Source organism: Ornithorhynchus anatinus, chromosome X1 (assembly GCF_004115215.2).
Source record: "Ornithorhynchus anatinus isolate Pmale09 chromosome X1, mOrnAna1.pri.v4, whole genome shotgun sequence".
Classification (NCBI taxonomy): Eukaryota; Metazoa; Chordata; class Mammalia; order Monotremata; family Ornithorhynchidae; genus Ornithorhynchus; species Ornithorhynchus anatinus.
In genome coordinates this window covers 111,044,017-111,059,077 of record NC_041749.1, presented here as the reverse complement: position 1 = coordinate 111,059,077, position 15,061 = coordinate 111,044,017, and the positions used below count along the sequence as shown (strand labels likewise).

At 56.5% G+C, this 15,061-nt stretch overlaps 1 protein-coding gene across 3 annotated transcripts; it reads left to right on the top strand.

Moving 5' to 3' along the window:
- The first annotated feature begins 2,576 nt into the window (after positions 1-2,576).
- On the top strand, positions 2,577-13,679 carry RASAL3 (RAS protein activator like 3). 3 transcript variants are annotated; one of them, XM_029052081.1, is made up of 19 exons: positions 2,577-2,618; positions 3,137-3,494; positions 5,331-5,446; positions 5,557-5,641; positions 5,886-5,947; positions 6,109-6,188; positions 6,385-6,520; positions 7,310-7,408; positions 7,826-8,353; positions 8,638-8,782; positions 9,003-9,147; positions 9,474-9,710; positions 9,919-10,120; positions 10,460-10,566; positions 11,230-11,494; positions 11,602-11,727; positions 12,377-12,537; positions 12,848-12,908; positions 13,046-13,679. In XM_029052081.1, the coding sequence occupies exons 2-19, from the start codon at positions 3,140-3,142 to the stop codon at positions 13,181-13,183; spliced, it is 3,048 nt and encodes a 1,015-aa protein (XP_028907914.1). In that variant the 5' UTR covers positions 2,577-2,618; positions 3,137-3,139; the 3' UTR covers positions 13,184-13,679. The 3 variants fall into 3 exon arrangements, with proteins under 3 accessions (XP_028907914.1, XP_028907916.1, XP_028907913.1); XM_029052083.2 differs by lacking the exon at positions 2,577-2,618 and adding an exon at positions 2,659-2,724 and having other exon boundaries at positions 8,267-8,353; XM_029052080.2 differs by lacking the exon at positions 2,577-2,618 and adding an exon at positions 2,659-2,724.
- Positions 13,680-15,061: the final 1,382 nt, after the last annotated feature.

The following is a 15,061-nucleotide window of genomic DNA, read 5'->3' as shown; positions in this document are numbered from 1 at the left end:
GCAGTAACACAGACTTGGGAAGACAAGGCACTCCTCTCTGCTCCTCCACCATTCCCAGTCCTCTCCATCCTCAGAGCTCCTCAAAGATAGTAGTGTTATCGGGAAGCAGTGCGGCCTAGTCGAAAGGGCATGGGCCTTGAGGTCAGAGGACCTGGGTTCTAATCCCAGCTAAGCCACTTGTCTGCTGCTGTGACCTTGGGCAAGTCACTTCACTTTCCTGTGCCTCAGCTATCTCATCTGTAAAATGGGGATTAAGACTGTGAGCCCCATGTGGTATAGGGACTGCGTCCAACCTGAAAATCTTTTGTCTACCCCAGCACTTAGGACAGTGCTTGGCACATAGTAAGTGCTTAACAAATACCATCATCGTTATTGTTATTTATTAAGTGTTTACTGCGTGTCAGGCACTGTACTAAGCACTGGGAAAGAAATACATGGATTAGAAAGGGTGAATGGCCTACTCCCAAGGAGGCTATCCTGTCACCATTGCTCCAGAAAGGTCACCAGGCCCCCAGTATCCTTATTGATCCCACTGGCCCTTAGATTTTGTTTTAAAATGGTATTTGTTAAGTGCTTACTATGTGCCAGGTACCGTTCTAAGCACTGGGATCGATACAAGCTAAGATCAAGTTGGACACAGTCCATGCCCCACATGGGGTTCATAGTCTTAACCTCCATTTTTATGGATGAAGTAACTGAGGCACAGAGAAGTTAAATGACTTGCTCAAGGTCACACAGCAGACAAGTGGCATTGCTGGTATTAGAACCCAGATCTTTTGGACTCCCAGGCCCGTCTCTATCCAATAGGCCACGTTTCTTCCAATACATCAATCAATGGTATTGAGTTTTTACTGTGAACCAAGCACCGGACTAAGCAGCTGGGAGAGGATGATAAAGTAGGCAGGATCCCTTCCCTCAAGGAGGTTGCGGTTTAGCAGGGGAGGCAGACATTAAAATAGGCCCTTCCCTAGACCCTCCTGGTTAGGTGGGCTGACCCCAAACGTGGATCTGGGAATGGGGAAAGGGTCCGGGTGGTGATCTGGTACCCTGGAGCTGCTGGATATTTGTCTCAGAGCAAAAGGAGCTTGTTTGTTGGCTCCCATAAGCATGGATCTCTTATGTCTGTAAAGCCACCTTGTTGGCCCAGCTAGAATACCCAGTGGCTGAAGATTTTGAGGCCCTGTTGATAGAGTTCCTTAAGACTCACTTCCCAACAGGCAGCATGCTCCTTCAGAGCAGAAACCTGCTCTTAGGCATCGCTGGCATCCCCCTCAGTTCCCAGACTGACTGGATTATCTTGCACCTACCCAGCTGCTTAGCACAGTGCTTGTGCATAATAAACATTCAATCAATAACTAAATAAAAATCATTTTGCTGCCTAAAGTAGATATTCATTCAGTGCTGCCACCCATAAGGGCCGTCTCTAGGGGAGTTGGGGAACTGGAACAATTGCCTGGGGAGAGAGGGAGAAGAGTTTTAATCAGTGTTGCCAGCCCGACCGTACATTCGCTGATGTCCCTGAAAAGGAGCTAAAATTGGCCGTGTCCATAAAGCACGCACATCAATCAATCAATATTTGCATGGCGGCACGAAGAATCCCGAGGGCATCGCCGCCACCGCCGCCTCAGCTGCCACAGCCGCTGTGGCTTTGCTGTGACCTCCTTATTTAAAGCAGCTGGTGCCTGCATGTAGAGTTCATTGTGAGTCTGGCCTGCTGCTCCTGTGGGGATGGCTACCATCACCCAATCCCTACTGCCTGATATTGCCTGCCCTCTGCCACTTTTGATCCATTAGTAAAAAAAAAGGCTGAGTACTCTCAACAGTTGACAACCCTTGTTCCAAGAGTGGTCCAGCCACCCCAACTCCTACAAAACAGAGAGGCCGCTCTGGGGCGAGTGAGAGAGCATCAGGCTGTGGCTCGTGCTGGAACCTGGGGGTGGGACCATTCCCCCTCTCCGCCCCGCATGGCAGCAGATGCCTGGAGTCTCACTAGCCAGGAGGCACTATTGCTCTGATTGGCCTAATCCGAGAGTCAGAATAATGGAGAGCTGGGCCCAGAGAGAATTATGGGGGGCTGGATCAAGTCACCTGACCCAGCACCTCTATACCACAGACCCGGCCCCCAACACACACACACACAGCATATTCAGAGCTCAGACACATATACATACACACATGCAGACACTGGTAGATTCAGACATACTGTGATAAGGTGGTACGGTCATAGACATGCAAACACACACATACAAATTCATATCCTGTCCCACATAGACCGAAACACAAAGATCCCAAGAGGAGCCAGGCCCAGAGAGACACACGATGGACTTACAAGTGTACTGATGTTCATGTTTAAGAAATCTTTAGGCCAAGGCAAATTGTTAGCCCTAACCCTCTAAGCCTCTAGCCTTTTTTAGCCTATCCTCTCTGTCCTTCTGTAGCCTCCTACTACCCCTACTACCCCTGGCCTGTCCCCAGACGCAGTGCTGCAGGCCACAGGGTGCAAGCTGATAGGCGGAGCCGGGGAGCAGGGGCGTCATGTCACGTGGGCCCCAGAGCTGAGCCTGGGAGGAAGCCAGGCGGCTGGGCAAAGGCACGGGCTCTGGGAGCAGGAAACTGAGGTAATGGGTTGGAGAGGGGTGGCCCCGAGACCTCCAAAGACCCTGATGTAGGCACAATGAGTTGGTGGGGTAGGGGCCTCTTGACCACTCCGGTGAGATGGTGCAGGTAACAAAGGGCAGTGACCAGGACCAGGGGAGGAAGAGCAGGGCTGGAGGCAAAACAAACTGTTTGGGGAAGGAGGTAGCACATAAATGAGCAGGAAGCCTGAGGAGAGCCTGAGGGGAGCATGGGGAGAGGGTGAGGGAGGCTGAGGAAGGCTGAGGGGAGCCTGAGGGGACCCTGGGAGGAGCCTGTGGGAGGCTGAGGAAGGGTTAGAGGATCCTGGGGGTGACTGAGGGTGGGGTTGAAGAACCTTGAGGGGAGCCTGAGAGGACCCTGGGGGAAGGCTGAAGGAGTCTGAGGGGAGCCTAAGGGGAGCCTGGGGGTGGGGGGACTGAAGGGAGACTAGGGGAGGCTGAGGGAAGTCTAGAGGGAGGCTGAGGGAAGCCCAGGGCTAACAGCCTTTGTCTACCCACAGGAGATGGAGGAACCATCCCCACAGACCGTTACCCAAGTCCTGCAGCCCAAGACCCCATCAGTGCTCAGCTCATACCGCTGGCGCATGAAGGGTGAAAAGGCGCCGGGGAGCTCTCGCTGGGGCAAGCTGCAAAGCTGGGGCCGCGCCCTGAGTCACCCAGAGACCACAGAACCCCAACCCGGCCGTTCTACCCGCTCCCTCTTCCGTCGGGCCTTCTCTGCTCCATCCAAGGAGCTCCGAGGGGGTCGGGGCCTCAAGCTGCCAAAGTATTGGCGCTCCGCAAGTCAGCAGCAGGAGTTGGAACCGGAGTCGGGACCAGATACGAAGCCAGAGGCAGTGCCAGAAGCCAAGGCCACAGGTAGGGGAACCCCCCCTCCCCCCCCCCAACACAGACACACTGACTCTCTGGATCCCCATGTTTCCTCTGAAACCTCATAACTTGTCTTTCTGCCCATCTGGCTGCAGCCACCTTCTCTCAGACTTCAGTCTTGGAATAAACTATTTAATATACGCTACTCAGATGCTGGGCTCCTCCCAAGAGGAGGCTGTGTTGCGAAAATTCAGTCCTTTTCCCTGAATGCTCTGGGACTGTGGCAGCTTCTCCCCAGAGCTAAATACAATTGAGGGTGGGAACAAGAAGACCTTTCTCTTTCCCTTCCACTCTCTCAAGTTGGTTCCCTTCCTCTGGCCCTTTTTTCCCACCCACCCAAAGGCAGGGAATTTACAGGAAGAGGAAGAGAAGGCAGGTGAACTGGGGGGGATCCCAGCCAGAGAGGATGCCGCAAACCAGGATGGAACTCACCAGACAATCGACAGCAGGGCTCTGGGAATGGGGTTATGGTTGCTGGGGCGGATACCCACTGTTAAATGAGTTCCTCTAAGAAGAAAGGGAAAGGGCAGAGAGTGGTCTTTTTTACAGGTGGGGAAACCAACAACAGGGTGAGAAGTGATGGCTTTGGAGTGAACAGAACTGAGATCTGCAGGGGTGTGGCAACCCTGCAGAGTATTTCCTCTGAGAGCCCAGACCAGAGGGTGGCCTCTGGGCCTTCTCTCAGAATCTCTAAGGATCTCTAAGAACATTGCAGTCAGACGAAAGAGGATGGAAGGCAGAATGCTCAGGCCCCACCCCCACCCCCATCCCACCCACCAGTTAACATAAAGGAGTCATCTCCCCACCCGACTAAGACACACAGGAAACTGTGGTAAGAGCTCTAAAGGAAGTGGCGTGGGCCGGATTTACCCCCTCCCATCCTCTACCTGTTCCTGAGGAGAGGTTGGGGGAGGGGAGATGAGAAACTCCAGGTACAGGATAAAGTTGCGGTCTGTGACCCCTTCAACGCCTTCCCCCGACACCTACCTCCCAACCCCCTGTTCCCTAGGAGGGTCAAGATCTACCCAAAGTGTACTTGAAAAAGGAAATCATCACTTGGTAAAGCCACCTCTGAAATGAACAAATGTCGGTCATTTAGCCCGACGGGATGAACGCTTTCAAGAAAGTCAACTCACCTGTCGTGGTACTGGCAGGAGGCCTGGCTGGCTTCCGCTGCAAGACCGAGGGGAGTGTGGTTCAGTGGTTAGAGCCGTGCGGCTCGCAGCAGAGCAAGGCATTGACTCTGTGAAGAGAGTGTGTTCCTGCAATCCCCCATGCCCTCTCTGACTCCCTGGAAGAATGATGGAGGCGAATCCCAGCTCTGCCACACAGCTGTGTGACTGTGGGCAAGTCACTTCACTTCTCTGGGCCTCAGTGACCTCATCTGTAAAATGGGGATTAACCGTGAGCCTCACGTGGGACGACCTTATGACCCTGTATCTCCCCCAGCGCTTAGAACAGTGCTCTGCACATAGTAAGTGCTTAACAAATACCAACAGTGGTGATTTCCCCAGAACTTCCCCTTCAGCTCAATAAACTCCTTCCCCTTCCCAACCACCCCACACTACTGAATGCCCCCCAACACTTACCCATCCCCTTCCGCACCCCTCCCCTCCCATTTCAGGACAGAGGAATGTGTCTACTGGGCCCTCTTCGGTGGGTTTCCTATCAGTAGAGGCAGGGTAAAAAGGCCCAAGAACTCCCATAGTCTTGTCTCGCAGTCTTCCCTCCTCTTAGGATTACCCACTTCATGCCCCACCCACTACCCTTTCTCCAGATGTATATCCCCAGCCCCTGCTACAAACTGCTTGTTCTTTTTGCCAGAGCCCACCCCCCCTGCCCAGAGGATCCCAGCTGCCCCGGCGCCCAACGTGCCTGTCTGGGACATTGGTGGTTTCACCCTCCTAGATGGGAAACTGCTATTCCTAAGGGATGAGGAGGTGAGAGGGAGGCCTAGGAAAGGCCAAAAACTGTGGACCACGGAGGGAGGGGGAAAGGAGGGGCAAGCGGAGCAGCAGAGCCATCAGTCGGCACACTCTCTTCTGGGCAGGAATTATATGGGCCCCATACCCAGGCTGCGAATTTTGGGTCAGAGAGCAACCTGCAGCTGGGAGCTACAGGGTCCCGGGAACCAGGTAAGATCAGGAGGTGGGATGGAGGGAGGGGCATGGGAAATGAAAGTCTGAGGGGATGGAGGGGCACATGCCAATCAAAGCTGAAGGGTTGAGCTCCAGCCCCAAGAAGGTGAAGCCAGGGAAGTACAGTGAGATCTGCAGAGCGGGGTTCTCTCCCTGGCCCCCAGGCAACACACACACACACACACACACACACACACACACACACACACCCCTTGAACTAATCATGCTTTGGGGGTTTCAGAAAGGAACCCAGGGAGAGCAGAAGCCGAGCCCTCCAGCACCAACCAGTTTCACAATGTCAAGGTAAGAGCCAGTGGAGGGATGGGGGAGGGAGAAGGAAAAGACCAAGGAGAAGCCCCCTATGTTGCAAGGGGATAAGTATGGAGGAAGCTGTGGCAGGACCCGCCAGCAGGCTCTAAAGCTGAGTCAGGCTCTTGGGGGCTGCTTGACCCGTTTCTTCCTAGGGGCTGCTGTGGAAGAGACTGAAGGACAAGAAGAGGATGAAGGGTGACTCCATGACAGGGAGCCCTGGGGATGGGGACAGGTAACTGGGGAAATGAGGGTAAAGAGGAGGCCAGGAGAGGGGATGGGCAATGGGGTGAGTGGGAAGGAGAGAGGGAGAAGGGGGCCTGGAAGAGGGGGAGTAGCTGAGAGAGGGGAAGTGGGGACTGGGAGATCAGAAGGGGAGTCGGGGAAGGTATGATACTGGGGTGAATGAGAACAACCATCCCCACCCCCAGGTCTTCCAGTACACAGGGCTCCCGGGAGTCCCTGGTGGGCCTCGGGGCAGCCAGCGAACTGGACCTGAGTACTGAACAGGATGTGCAGGTGTGGCCACTGCACCCCAGCCTCCTCAAAGAGCCCTACTGCTTCCAGGTGCGGTCCTTCTTCCCTGCCCCCAAACCCTCAAATACCTTGGTCGGGTCTTCTAGGGAAACTCAAGAACTGGGCTTGGGGAGGAGCTCCTACCTCACCTCTCTACTCTCCTACTACAACCCAACCTGCGCACTTCACTCCTCTGATGCTAACCTTCTCGCTGTATCTCAATCTCCTCTATCTCACCGTCGACTTCTCACCCACGTCCTGCCTCTGGACTGGAACACCCTTCCTCCTCATATCCGACAGACAATTACTCTTCTGACCTTCAAAGCCTTACTGAAGGCACATCTCCTCCAAAAGGTCTTCCCTGACTAAGCCCTTCTTTCTTCTTCTCCCACTCCCTTCTGCGTCGCCCTGACTTGTTTCCTTTATTCATCCTCCCTCCCAGCCCCACAGCACTTATGTACATATCTGTAATTTATTTATTTACATTAATGTCTGTCTCCCCCTCTAAACTGTTAGCTCGCTGTGGGCAGAGAATGTGTCTGTTTATGGTTATATTGTACTCTCCCAAGGATTTGGTACAGTACTCTGCACACAGTAAGCACTCAAAAAATATGACTGAGCTGAAATGAGGGAGAAAGAGAAATTTAGAGGCTAGAGCAGGATGGGGCCTGGGAGGAGAATGAACCCCAGGCCCTGAGACCGCACCGCCCCCCGGCCTGATCTTCTCAGCCTCACTGTCCTCCCACCCCCCCCTTCCATCTCCCACTCCTTCAACACTTCCTTCCCTCACTCACTCTCCATTTTCTCCCTCCCCGGCTCCCAATCCTGCTCTCCGTGCAGGTATCCTGGCCAGGTGGGAGTCGCTGCTTCTCCTGTAGCTCAGCAGTTGAACGGGATCGTTGGATCGAGGATCTACGTCGCAGTGTGCAACCCAACCAGGTCAGCGTCCGATCCTCCATCCTGACCTTTCAGCCCAACCCCGATTCCTGACCTTGGTAGGGGACAAGGCTCCTTCCTCCTCTAGACTGTCAGCTCCTTGTTGGCAGGGAATACGTCTACTATCTCTGTTATACTGTCCTCTCCCAAACGCTTAGTACAATGCTCTTCCCACAGTAAGCAATAAGTACGATCGATTGATTGACTGGCACCCCACACCCTGACCCCTCCCACCATAGTCCCCTCGAGCCCCATCATCCCTGATTCCCTGACCTTTCTCCCATCTGCCTTACCCCCTCAGGGCCCTGAATCTCCAGGGATCCCCTCTGAGCCACCCCCATGATACCTCCCTGGCCCCAAAGGACTTCCCTGCTCCCCTCTGCCTCCCCGGTGACCCCTTTCCCCACCCTCTTCCCCCAGGACAATCATTATCGGGAAGAGACGTGGCTGAGCTTGTGGGTGTACGAAGCCAAGGGGCTGAGGAGCTCGGGGGGAGCAGGCAGTGCGGGCGTGCACGTGGAGCTGTGGCTGGATGGGGCCCTGCTGGCCCGCACCGCCAGCCTCCCTGGCCCCGGGCCCCACTTCTGGGCCGAACGCTTCCATTTCGAAGCCTTGCCCCCGGCCCGCCACCTCTCCCTGCGGCTCCTGCAGGCCGGCCGGCCTCTGGGTGCCGTGTCTCTGGAACTGGGCGAGCTCTGTGGCTCCCGGGGGGCTCTGGAGCGCTGGTTCCCGCTGTCAGGCGGGCCCCCGAGGGCAGCCCTGCGGGTGAGGGGCCGGGCGCGCTGTCTGCGAGTTCTGCCTACTGAACGCTATAAGGAGCTGGCAGAGTTCCTTACCTTCCATTATCCGGAGCTGTGCCAGGCCCTGGAGCCCATGCTGCCGGTCCAGGCCAAGGAGGAGCTGGCAGCCGCCATGGTGCGCGTGCTACACGGGACAGGCAAGGCCCAGGTATGGGGGAGGACCAAGGGGGTCGGGAGAGACACGAGGAGGGTGTGGGGTGGGGCGCCACCCAGGTGGGAAGGAGGGCCCTAGGAGCTGTTGGAAGGGGACAGGGAGCATGGCGGGCGAGCGGGGGTGGGGGAAGAAGAGGCTGGATAGAGGTCGGGGCAGGAATCTAGGGCATTGGCTAGTTGTCGGGGAGTTGGCCACAGGCTTTCCCCGAGGGTGGACTGGGAGCAGACACTGGGGCTGACCGGGAGCCGAAGGTATGACCTGTGAGTGGGGTGCCACAGGCTCTAGTGACGGACCTGGGTGTGGAGGAGCTGGCACGCTGCGGAGGACGGGAGGCGCTGCTCTTCCGGGAGAACACCCTGGCCACCAAGGCCATCGATGAATACATGAAGCTAGTGGGGCAGACCTACCTGCAAGAAGCACTGGGTGAGCTTAGATGGAGAAGAGCTGGGTGGGACTGTGGACTACGTTGGGGACAGGGCGGGACCACGGTGGAGTCAATGATGAAGGGCCCTAGGAGGTTCCAGAGGGCCGTGGGGGAAGGGTCCCAGGGAGGTGACCCGGAGAAGCCCGACGGTGGAGTGGCAGGGCGGGGGTTGGGTAGGGGAGCATCCCGGAGTGGTAGGTGAAGGTGTCTGTGCCCCAGGGGAAGCTGTGCGGCGCTTGTGTGCATCAGGCGATGACTGCGAGGTGGACCCCAGAAAGTGTCCCGGCCCTGACCTGCCCCAGCACCAGGCCAGCCTGAGGCGAAGCTGTGAAGATGTCTTCTTGAGCATCACCCGGTCCTATGAGTGAGAACAGCACGATGGAGGGCTATGTCAGAGGAAGATAAGGGCCCGGGGTGGGGTGTGGGAGAGAGAACAGAATAGCAAAGTGACCCCTTTCCGACTCACAAGAAGCGCCCACTCTAAAGGGAGAGACAAACACATTTACCACACACTGTCAAAATAGATAAAATGTCCTGGGTACTCTGGGTCGGAAACGACTCGACAGCATAAGAGACCCCTTCCCTTCCCCCATACCCCTAGTCACCACAGGACCCCCTCGTCATTCCTTGCCCCTCAGGTCCTCCTGAGCCCTGAGGCCCCCTCACCCTGGGTCTCCCGTGACCCCACAGGTGGTTCCCAGCAGAGCTGAACACAGTGTTCTCCAGCTGGCGGGAAGCGTGCCGGGCCCGGAGAGTAGAGCCCCTGGCAGAGCGGCTTGTGTGCGCCTCGCTCTTCCTCCGCTTCCTGTGTCCCGCCATCCTGTCCCCCAGTCTCTTCGGCCTCACCTACGAGTACCCAGGACCCGGCCTTGCCCGCACCCTCACCCTCGTCGCCAAGGTCATCCAGAACCTTGCCAACCAGGCCACGTAGGTGTTGGGGATCTGAGGGGGCTGGGGTGGGAGGGACCAAGTGACCGGCTGGAGCCATTCTGCTCCACAGGGCTCCGAAGGGAGATGGAAAAGGGGCTCATGAGGCTGAGCTCCGGCCTTGCCTCCTGCCCATATCCTCCCATCTACCCCTCCCTTGCCCCCCCGGGTCTCTGGCAATCCCACTCCCCCCCCCCCCATGCCACAGGTTTGGGGAGAAGGAGGACTACATGAGCTTCATGAACGATTTCCTGGAGCAGCACGGGCCCGCCATGCAGCATTTCCTGGGGCAGGTGGCCTCTGGGGATGGGAATGGGGCTCCGGGCGGCTGTCAGGGCAGCAGTGACCTGGCCCGGGGCCTTGCCATTCTGCACGCCCAGCTCTGCACCATCTTCTCTGACCTCAACCAGGTGCCCACACTCTGTCCTCCTGCTTCTCCCAGCCTTGCCTGTCCCATCCATAGCCGCCCCTTCTCTCAGCCCTGCCACCCTTGCCCGATCCCTGTGCTTCCCCTGCCTTGTCATCTGCCCAGCCCACTCGAATGCCCAGACATGGGGCTCAAAGCCCTGGAGGAGTGTGGGGGAAGGTGGTCTGGTATCAGACTGTGAGGGTGATGGCACCAGAAGGGACTGAGGGGCCAGAAAGATGGGAGGGACCGAGGGAGAGAGGGAGGCTTGCAGAGGGTGGGGTTAGAGGACCCCCAAGGGATCTCTGCCAATACCCCTAAAGACTCCCACTCTTTCTGCCAGCCCACCCGAGAGAGCTTAGAGCCACTGCCCACCATCCTGCGAGCCATCGAGGAGGGTCAACCGGTGCCAGTGTCGGTGTCCATGGGACTGCGCTCTACGCCCAACAAGTAACTCAGAACAGGATGGGATAGGGGAGGGGTGAAGGAGGCTGGAGGTGGTGGGAGCTGGGGGTGAGGCACAGGCACCAGCTGCTTGGAGGAGCTGAGGCTGAGCGTGGGACAACAGGGCTTGGGAGCTGGGAAAGAAGGGCTGGGGGGTGGGATGGGGAGGTTGGGGTGACATGGGACCCCTTTCCCCCCATCCCTCCTGGGGCACCTTCCTGCCCCTCCTCCTCCTCCCGGTGCCCACCAACTGGAAAGGGTCAGATATGGAGACCTGATAGATCTGGCATCCTGATGAAAAGCAAGGAGGAAGATGGGCTAGGGCCATGTGGAGTAGGGTGGTGTTTGGGCTTTTGAATTTGGGTCAGGGTCTGAAAAGGGCTGAATTTAGGAAATGGAATGGGGTCAGGATTTGGATCCGGCATATGGGTTGGAGCTGGGATTGGGGATGAGGTATCAAAATGAGAGTTGGGGTTAGGATTAAAATCGGAGTCAGGGTCATAGCTCAGGATGGGGTTAGGGGCTTGAGTCTAAATTGCGATCTGGGTTGAGGTTCAGGTGGGGTCACAGTTGGGTGGGGGTCAGATTGGAACTGGGGTGGTGCTTGGGGTTAAAGTTGAATTAGGGCTGGGGGTCCTAAGCAGCTTCTCTCCTGGGTGTCTACTACAGCTCTTCTGCCAGGGAGAAGCCAGGCTTCCTGGCCCCCCGAGACCTCTCCAAGCACACTCCACTTGTCTCCAAGAGCCAATCACTACGCAGCATACAGGGACAGGGGCAAGGCGAGGAGCAGCTCCCCAGGAGGCCTCGGGGTGGGGGCATCCAGCGCACTCAGAGTGTCCCCGCCCGTCAGGCCTCCCACCGGCCCTTCCCTGTAGGCTCTCGGACCCGGCCCAAGGGCTCCCCTCGGCCCCCCCGGAAAGGCCCTTCCCAACAGGTGAGAAAAGGGGGAGACTCCAGTGGAAGGGCAATGAAGGGGCTGGGGTGGACGGGAGCGCGATTGGAATCCTGAGCGCCCGCTCATTCTCCCCCCTCACCCCTCAGGGCCGTCCCTGGCTCGGGACCTCGGTTTCCCTCCCCCGGAAACCCTCGGTGCCCTGGCAGCGCCACATGGATAAAAAACCACAGGACACAGATGCGGTGCTCTTCGCCCAGCGACCCCAGGGGAAGGTAATTCCCAGGCCTCTTCTCTGTCTACCCCTGCTGGGCCCCAGGCCCCGGTCCACCTCCTCATCCTCCCGGTCAAGGGCCAGGTCCTCCTCGCACAGCCAGGATCGGGCTTCTGGCCCCAGATCTCAAAGCACTTTACCAAAAGAGCCAAGCGACTGTCATAGAATCCGGACACCCTGCTTTCAAGCCCACAACACAACTCCAGTGGGGCAGTGGTATTCATTCAGGGTCGAAAGTGTACAGCGCACTGTACTTTGAGCTGGGAATTAGAAGCTGGCCCTCAAGAGGCTCACAAGCTAAGAATGAGGGGGAGGTGATGGACGAAAACAATAAAAACACAAAAAACACCACGAAAGCCGAAGCCCAGAGTCCAACAGAGCCCAGAGTCCAACCAGTCCAGTGGTAAAGAGGCCTCAGGGTTTTCCAGAGTCCAGTCACAAGCGAAGTCTCCCGATGCTCTCAAATTTGTGGAGCCCTCATCCAACCGCGGCAGCAGCCCTGCAGGCCCAGGGCAGGTTGGGTGCGAAAGTCCAGGATCTCCTTCCAGAACCCAAATGTCCTGCCTCCCCAGCCTGGGCCACCCTCCCCATTTCCCCAGCGAAGCCCAGGCCTCCTGCCTCTCGGCTTCTAACGTCTCTCTCCGGTGCAGCTGGAAGAACTGCAGCAAGAGGTGTCCTTGTTACGAGAGCAGCAGAAGGGGCTTTCTGGGCAACTGGAGGCCCTCAACAACCACAACCGGACCCTGGGGGAGCAGCAGGAGAAGCTGCTTGCTCAGTTGGCAGAGGAGTCCCAAACCCAGGACAGGCAAAGGTGGGCAACAGGGCTGGCTTCACCCTCTGACAGCCTCCCCTCCCCACGCCCCACCTCCCCAACCCCTTTTCCGCCTGCCCCCCACCCCCCGGGGAGGGGGCAGATCAGAGTGGTCTTGGGGTGAGGGAAGAGTGCCCTCTGCTGCCTCCTCCCTATATGACACTCAGCGAAGGGTATCTTTGATATCCCCCCAACTGGGTGTCCCGGGGAGCCCCAGGGAGCCCATCATCCAGACTCCGGGGGGGCTCTAGCGGGAGCTGTCTGAGGACACAGCCCAGTGGATCTCAGGAGGCTATTTCTCCCCCACCAGGGTGACTAAGTCAGAGACAGAGCAGGGCCAAGATGATGCAAACCACAGGTTGGAGAATCTGGTAAGAGCCCGAGGTACCGCGGATGGGAATCTGAGCTGATGGAGATGGGGAACCGGGATGTGAGCCATCCTGGTGAGGCTCCCTCCAGTTGCCCTTCTGTCTCCTTTTTGTCCCCTTCCTTGCCTACTGCCCAACAGGAGCGCCGTCTGGCTCTTCTTGAGAGAGCAAACGCAGAGCTACTGGATATGGTGCAGCGACTGCAGGACGGGCAGAAGGATCCCGGTGCTCAACTCAGGCCCCCGGAGATACCCTGCACCAACGGAGATGCCACCTGACCTTTCTCTATGGGGACTGATCCAGGCAGACTTAGGTTCAGACTGGATGAACACTGCAAGCATCTACCTGGGCAGTCCCTAAAGCGCCAGAAGGCCTTCCCTTGGCAATCGCTGTGGGAAAAGCTGGGAACTCTGCAGTGCCAGCCACTTCCCTGCCTGGGCATTGCCACCTGCCTATCTGACTCCTATTTCCCCCAAGGTCCCAGACATCTGTCCTTCTGCTAAGGCTGGGGCCCGCCTTCAGACCTCTGTCTCCTTCTCAGCCTGAACTTGCCCTGGCAATACCCACCATGCTTTGCCCCATCTCTAGTTCATGTGCCCACTCCTTGTAGGCTATATCTGCCCCCAGCCCCTACTGACCGGAGAAGGAAGGAGAAACCTGAGACTGGGGATCGCCCTGAAGATTTCCCAGAGGAGCACGGAGATGGTGGGAAAAGAAGATCTGGGGAAACAGGCCGGGAACCTAAAACAGGAAATAAAATTCTCTTTTCAAGCAGCACAGACTAGGACATGGTTACTTCTGGGGTGGGAAATAGGACACTTGGAGCCATGGGGGCTTTGGACCCAGGATACCCAGGGGGCCAGGACGCTGGATTCCTAGGTTCTATTTCTGGCTCAGCCTGGATTGGCCTGGATCGGCCTGGCTCTTAGCTTTTCCCTCTGCCAAGGGGCCCTACCTTTCTGCCATGTCATTCTTGCAGGATGCCGTTGGATGAGGCGGGCACAGGCTTCTCAGGGTCAAGAAGGACCCAAGCCCTCCTCCCCAGAGTGCAGGGAACCCTCAGAAAGAATATTTTTCCCAAAATTGGTAGCATTAATGGAGTGCTCACTGAAGGCAGAGCACTTTACTGAGCACCTGAGAGAGTACAATAAATGTAGGAGACAGTGAGGCCAAGTGGAAAGAACATGGGTGTGGGAATCAGGAGATCTGGGTTCCCATTCCGCCTCTGCCTCATGCCTGCTGTGTGACCTTGGGCAAGTCAGTTAACTTCTCTAGGCCTCAGTTTCTTCATCTGTAAACCGGGACTCCAAAACCTGTTCTTCCTTCCCCTTAGAGCGTGAGCTACACGTGGAATAAGGTCTGTGTCCTATCTGCTTGTCTCATATCTATCCCAGTGTTTAGAACAGTGTTTGACACATAGTAAGCACTTCACAAATCCACAGTTATTACTATTATTAGGAGACTCCATGTCCGGCCATGAGGAACTTACAATCTAATGGGGGAGACAGACGCACAATAGTTTACAAATAGGGGAAGAAGGGCTTAGATAGCAAAGTAGGTCCATCGATAAATGCAAAAGTACATCGGAAGGTCATGAGTGCAGCCAGGACTCATTGTATACTGTAAGCTCCTTGTGGACAAGGATCGTGTCTACCGTATCTACTGTGCTGTACCCTTCCGAGCGCTTACTACAGTGGTCTGCACACACTATGCGCTTAATAACTGCTACTAATTGATTGAGTGATTGAGGGGCAGCCTTGCCCTGTTTCCAGGGATGTGGAGGATAGCTATTCATCCAGTTTTCATCTGATCCATACCCCATCCAATTCATTTACTCAACTGTATTTACCGAGCACTTACCATGTGCAGAACACTGTACTAAGCACTTAATCTGTTTGGGGTCCCCTCCAGCTCACAAACTTTTCACAGAATCCTCTGAAATCATTTTAGCTCTTTCCCCGCGTCGGCATGGGACTCTACTCGTTCTCAGAGATTCATTTAAATGTCAGAAAAGAGTTTTCCCCAAACTCTTCAGTGACCTGTTCGAGATAAGCAGTGTGGAGAGAAGCAGCGTGGCTCAGTGGAAAGAGCATGGGCTTGGGAGTCAGAGGTCATGGGTTCGAAACCCGGCTCTGCCATTTGTCAGTTGTGTGACT